Below are 6,616 nucleotides of genomic sequence, written 5' to 3'. Positions count from 1 at the left end.
ATCCACCCTAGGGGAGCACACACATGGCATCATCTTCATGGCAGCACCACCTCCAGGGATGGAGCATCAATTTATTCACACCTAGTCATCCAAGCTTGACCAGAGAGAGCCACATGCCTCATTCTAGATGTTCTCTTCTAGGGACAAAGGCCAATCCCTTCTCAGCTTCAAATGTGGATTTCTCAAAACCCAGCCTCAACCATGGCACCAGCAGAGACAGAACTTTCCTGAAGACATCTGATAACAGCAGGAGCACCCGGGTAAGGAGGGTGGGGAATCAGAAGAGGGCACCCCCACAGCAGGCAGACTCCTATAGACTTATGCACATGGGATGATTTATAGAGAAAGAACTTCATTCAATCCCTCTGCATCTGACCAAGTTCAAAGGAGGAAAAGTGTCTCACTCCTCCATGTCCATGCCTTGTTCCTACATGAGGTTCTCTCCACTAGGAACACAGTGGAAGCCGCAATGTAGATAGAGGAAGCACAAAAACAGAATGGAGGTTAGAGGGTTGGCAGCAGTACTGCAGACTGTTAAAAAGCCTGGTCAGAAGCAGAGAGAGAGAGAGGGGAGAGAGAGAGAGAGAGAGAGAGAGAGAGAGAGAGAGAGAGAGAGAATGAGAATCAGAGAGACAGTGACAAGGACTCAGAGATACTTAGAGCGACAGAGACACACAGAGAGGAGATACACACACAAAGAGAGAGACAGATACGGAGAGAGAAAAAGAAACAGAAATGGAGAATGTTATTATTTTTTCCTGGTCCTCTCCTTTATTCTGTGCCTATCCCCTGGAGTGTGTGGTTGCATAATGAAGGTGTCTCAGACTGTGGCTGCTTGGATGCTACTGAAACTGGGCAGTGGAGTGCTGACTGCTGCTGGAGTCCAGAGGCAAAGCAGCCTTTAAGGTTCAGGGTCTCAAACCCCAGTGATGCAGACATGTCTTCACTTCTGGCATCTCAGACACACCCAACACTCCTATGATTCACAGAAATCACTCATCAAAACAAACGCACATTTAGGTACGCATATACACACATACATATGTGCGTTTATACATGTATGCATACATATATCCTGAAGGTTCTCTTTTTACAGTCATGACAGCAGCATTCTGTCTCGTAAGGAAGCTTAAGGGGAAGTGGAATTGGAATCCAAAAGCTAAAGTTGAAGAACCAATCAAAGAAAGGGGCGTCCATGCATGACCTACCATGATACACTGGGTCCTTTGGAAGCTGTAAACCTAGGGCTTAAACCCAAAAATGTTAGTATTATTCCCAGAAATTGACCGTGTCAATATCCACCATCTCTTTTTTATACTAATTTTTTAGAATTTCATTTTACATTCCATCCACAGTTCATTCCACCTGTCCTCCCTTCCCTCCCCCACTCAAGCCTCCCCACATCCATTCTTCCCAATGGGTACGGGCTCCCATGGGAAGTCAACAGACTCAACCACTATAAATGCACAGTATAAGAAAATACAGAATAACTGCATCATAACAAACTCACGAGTGAGCTTAGCTGTGGCTTCACCGCACGGAAGCAAGTTGCCTTTACATCCCATTGCATATCTTTTTCTATTTCTTTGATGGAAAACTATGTGGTTTCTAGAACATTATTAACACATACAGTCAAGGGCCACTTTTGTTGGTCCTTATTAACTACCCATCATTCCAACTCTCATCTCTCTGCTTCTATAGTCCACTAAACCTGTGATCCATTAGATGCATATTCTAGTTTTTAAATAGTGGTGTGTGTGTGCGTGTGTGTGTGTGTGTATGTTTATTGTGTATCTATGTGTATGTGTGTCCATGTATGTTTATTGTGTGTCTATGTGTGTGTCCATGTTTGTTTATTGTGTGTCTATGTGTGTGTCCATGTATGTTTAAGAGTGTAGCTACACATGTGTCACAGCACCCATACAGAGTTCTGCTTCTCACTTCACCATAAAAGCACTGGGATAGAAGATATCCTCTATGGTGTGGAGTTTTAGGTGGGTTCTGGGGATTTGAACTCAGGTCTTCACACTTACATGGCTCGTGCTTTAACCACTGAGCCATCTCCCCAGCCCTCATTCTAGATCTTTGTTGCTGCTGTTGTCACGCTGGTCTATATCCATGGCAACGCTCCGGAAGTGACCTTGGATTCCCATCCCAGCGCTGTGCTTAGCTCCACTCTCACAGCCGCAGTCAGCTCGCTGTCTGGACCACACGAGCATCCTGTAACCGACGTCACCAATTTCCATGTCATGTTCTGTCCCTGCAGCCAGGCCATTTCTCCTGACACCTGTCTCCTCTCTTCCCCTTCCCCAGCCAGGCCTCTGGGTGACTCTTCTTCCTTCTCAGCTGTAATTTCTGCTGAATTGGCACCTACCTATTTCAGCCAGTTTGAATTTGAGGCAGGAAGATTGCATAAGCTCAGAAATCTCTGGTCAGGCCAAAGAACAATGAGAAAGTGTGTGTTTGTGTGTTTGAGTTTCAAGGTATTTATGTGCCTGTTTGTGTATGTATGCGTGTGTTGTACATGGTGTGTGTGTTCATGCATTTATGTGTGGTTGTGTTTGTGTATGTGTGAACATGCATGCTCATGTGTGTATATGTGTAACAAAGAGAACAAGATTATCAGCTTATTTTGAACTTTCACTGCTATTGATCAGCAAATTTGATAAAGCACCTAGCTGTCCACTCCTCAGTTTCTTCATGTAGTATGTATATTCCTAGACTTAGTTAACTATTCATATATATGGCACTTAGCAAACAAGAGAATAAAATCATAGATATTAGAATTCAATCATTTCAAAATAGACTAATCTTTTGCTATAAAAATAGATTGTAAGGGAATTTACTAGCAGCTAATTCTCAACTAATGAGGAAAATTTCCCAACTGCATCAATGTTTTCTCCAAGTGTTGGTGAATGATTTCTCTATACAGGTCTCACTTTCTTCTCCAGAGACATGGATGGTGACAATCAGACGACAGTCACAGAATTCCTCCTCCTGGGACTCTCTGAAGAGTCAGAACAAGAAGACGTTGTCTTTGGGCTGTTCTTGGGGATGTACATGGTCACCATCTCTGGGAATCTTCTCATCATCCTGATCGTCAGCTGTGACCCTCACCTCCACACACCCATGTACTTCTTCTTGGCCAACCTCTCCAGTGTCGACATCTGCTTTTCCTCAGTCACCAACCCCAAGGCTCTGGTGAATCACATGGTGGGAAGCAAGTCCATCTCTTACACAGAGTGTATGGTCCAGATCTACTTCTTGATCACATTCGTCACCTTGGACAATTTTCTCCTGAGTGTGATGGCCTATGACCGCTATGTGGCCATTTGTCACCCACTCCACTACACCCTGATGATGAGCCCCAGACTCTGTGTCCTCCTGGTGGTCCTATCATGGATCATCACAAACCTGCATGCTCTCTTGCACACTCTCCTCATGGTTCGACTCACCTTCTGTTCCCACAATGCAGTGCCCCACTTCTTCTGTGATCCCTACCTTGTCATGAAACTCTCTTGTTCTGATACCTTTATCAATGATGTCACAGCCTTTGCTGAAGGTGGAATGATATTTATGATACCATTTGTATGCATTGTTGTTTCCTATGCCTACATCTGCTCTAAGGTCTTGAAGATGCCCTCTGTCCAGGGAATAAGAAAAGCCATGTCCACTTGTGGTTCCCACGTCACTTTGGTCTGCCTTTTCTATGGGGCGATCCTAGGAGTTTATATGCACCCTTCTTCCTCCTACTCACTACAGGATGCAGTGGCCTCTGTCATCTTCACAGTGGTGACCCCTATGGCCAACCCCTTCATCTACAGCCTAAGGAATCGTGACATCAAAGGAACCATAAGGAAGATAATTCTCAGGTCCTAGGATTTGAAATTTCTAGAGCTGAGAGGATTCCCAGATGCCATGTATTTTTTTCCTTTTTACAGAGAGATCCTGACAGGTCCAATGCTCAGCAGGATGGCTCCTGGGATTAGTGATAGATGTCTGTGTTCATGTTTTGATTCAGAAACTGTCTAATGATCTCTGTCACACACTCTGAAATTTATCTCTTCAAAGGGATGACTCTAAGATGCACATTTCACAGATAAGAGAAACTGAGAACATTTGGAAACATTCTGAACTGGGATGTGTTTAATATCTCCTGAGATACTGGCTGATAAGGGAATTTTAAGAGATATGGTCATCTACTCCTTTGGCCTCATGCAGAGCTGTGGTTACCCTGGTAAATGACCCACAGGAACTTTAACTTACCCATACTAGACAACTAGAGGTTGTTGGTTATACAGTGTTCCATTCTCAGTGCCTCTGGTACCTGTGGTGGTGGTGGTGATTGTCCTTTGTCCCAGGCTGAGGTCCCTGTCTCACATGCTACAGCTCAGAACACTACCTTTGGACTTCTCTTCCCACCTAACATTTCAGGGCTTTGGTCCTCAGCATGATTCTTAGGGATGCCTAGCAAGTGCCAGGAAGCCTTGCGTAGTAGCTTTACTCACCCAAAGATGCCTGGGTCTGTCTGTGCACATTCCCAAGAGCTGAAGGGAACAGATTTCCGTACAAAACTAAAGTGTCTAGAGTCACAGCCTAGGGACATGGGTACTTGGATTGATGTCATGATTGTAATTAGAACTCAGGACTTCAGAGTCCAAGTGCAAGCCTATTCTGGAATATGGGTCAGAGTGTCGAGAGTTCCAGCCCTCTTCTAGTTTACACTAAAGGTCTAGTGTCCACAATGTCACTTGTCATGTCCTTTCCTCACATCCAAATAGTTCTGTCCATTATCTTCTGGTTTGGGGCAGTGGTCAGTCTTCAGTAGCTCTCCCTTCGTGGTCTCTATATCCTCACTTCTTTCCTTCCCCGACTCTACTGGCTTCTGTGTCCTTTGTGTCCTCACCATCAGCTCCTTCCAGACCCTTTCCTGCCTCTGACTGTAGCGATCTCCATCCTGGGGAATCTCACAAATTTCTCTCCCTGCACATCTCTCTCCTCCACACAATTTCCATTTGTTCCTCCTCGGGTGTCAAATGAGTCCTGTCACCCAACTCTCTCAGAATCACAGGAGATGTAAAATATCCTTTCTTCATGTAATAAAGCCTAATCAGTGATTTGGCACAGGATTTCCCTAGGACCACTAAACTCTCCTCCTGGCCCCTCGTGAACCCAGAGTGTTACTGGTGACCCTTGGAACAGACTCAAGTCTCCCCACGGTCTCCTCTACTCTGGTGGCAGGAATGTCTCATCCTGTGTTTGTCACTATAACATATAACAGCCTTATTCAAGATGATGTTGGAATAAGAGTCCTAGGCTAGATGGTTACTGTTGTAGTTTGAATAAAAATGTCTCAGATTTGAACTCTTGGTCCACAGTTGATATTGCTATATGTGGAGTGTATGAGGTGTGGCCTTGCTGGAGGCAGTATGCCACTGGGGGTATGTGACACTTCTTGTTCACTCTCTGCACCATGTTTGCCTTTGAAGATGAGTTCTCAGCTTCCCCATCCTGCAGCTGCCATGGTTCCCTGCTATGATGAAATCTTATCCCTCTGGAACCATCGGTCAAAATGAACTCTCTCTCCTGTCAGCTGTGTGGTCACGTGTTCATCACAGCCACTGTGAAGGAACGGCTGCAGTTGCTCTCCTGGGAGATTCCCTTTTCCTCTGAGGGGCAAGAATTGTTAGAGTAGGCAAGGAGCCATTGAACGGAGAGAGCAGGCAGATTCTCAAAGAAGCAACTTCAAAAGTTAAGTCTAACTTCACAGTCAGTTTGTGAAGTCCTAAAACAAAACCGAACTCTGGGCAGGCAACAGAAATTTTCAATTAGGTTCTATGTATCAGACTTACTTGATCCAGTTCCTAAAGGGTTCAGCTTCTTTCCCTTTAAATCTTTATTTATCTTCGGTAACTTCACACATGATTGTGGTGTGTTTGGTTCATAGGCAATTTAAAAAAAAGAAAAGATAAGATTTCAGTGTGGAGTCCTCAGAATAAACGAAGGAACAGCTGGCAGCAGTAAATGGCCCCCAGGCTGATGGGGAAAATGTGGCAGTGAGAAGATCAGCTGTGATAGTACACATATAATATAAGAGACAGAAAGCTAAGAAAACTAAAAGGGGCAAACCTGCTGCCACACATGATTAGCTGCCTCCTATTCCAGGCACACATCAGAGTGAGGGGCCACAGACAACAGGTGTGGTGTGACCGCAAGGTAAACTATCAGTAATGGAATGCAGTTATTTCTTTACATGGTCAAGAAGGTGGAGCCTATTTCACAACCAAGGTTCAAGTTTTTGTGGGCAGAACTCATGCTAACTAGAATTTCATGCTAAGACTCCATAAGACTACTTCTTGACTCTTTCTTAATAATAAAAATTTATTACATTTTAAGTATTTATTCTTGTGCTATTTTTCTATCTCTGTGTGTGTCTCTCTGTCTCTGTGTCTCTTTGCCAGCATGCATGTGGAAGTCAGAAGATTGTGGGATTCAGTCCTTTCTTTCTGTGAGAAATAAATCAATCTGGTCCATTTTCAGTATGGAGCTCATCAAGGAATCCCACCCAGCAGGAGGCACTGGGCTCCCATCTTCCCTAGCTAGCAGCTGGTGCCTG

General features: G+C 44.5%; 1 protein-coding gene across 1 annotated transcript; it reads left to right on the top strand.

Moving 5' to 3' along the window:
- The first annotated feature begins 2,955 nt into the window (after positions 1-2,955).
- LOC121457089 (olfactory receptor 1361-like) lies at positions 2,956-3,879 on the top strand. Its single transcript, XM_041665756.1, has one exon. The coding sequence runs from the start codon at positions 2,956-2,958 to the stop codon at positions 3,877-3,879; it is 924 nt and encodes a 307-aa protein (XP_041521690.1).
- Positions 3,880-6,616: the final 2,737 nt, after the last annotated feature.

The sequence above is a fragment of the Microtus oregoni genome, unplaced genomic scaffold (genome assembly GCF_018167655.1).
Source record: "Microtus oregoni isolate MIOR12 unplaced genomic scaffold, Mior012 000015F_ref0000493, whole genome shotgun sequence".
NCBI classification, from domain to species: Eukaryota; Metazoa; Chordata; class Mammalia; order Rodentia; family Cricetidae; genus Microtus; species Microtus oregoni.
This window is presented reverse-complemented; position numbering and strand designations above follow the sequence as displayed.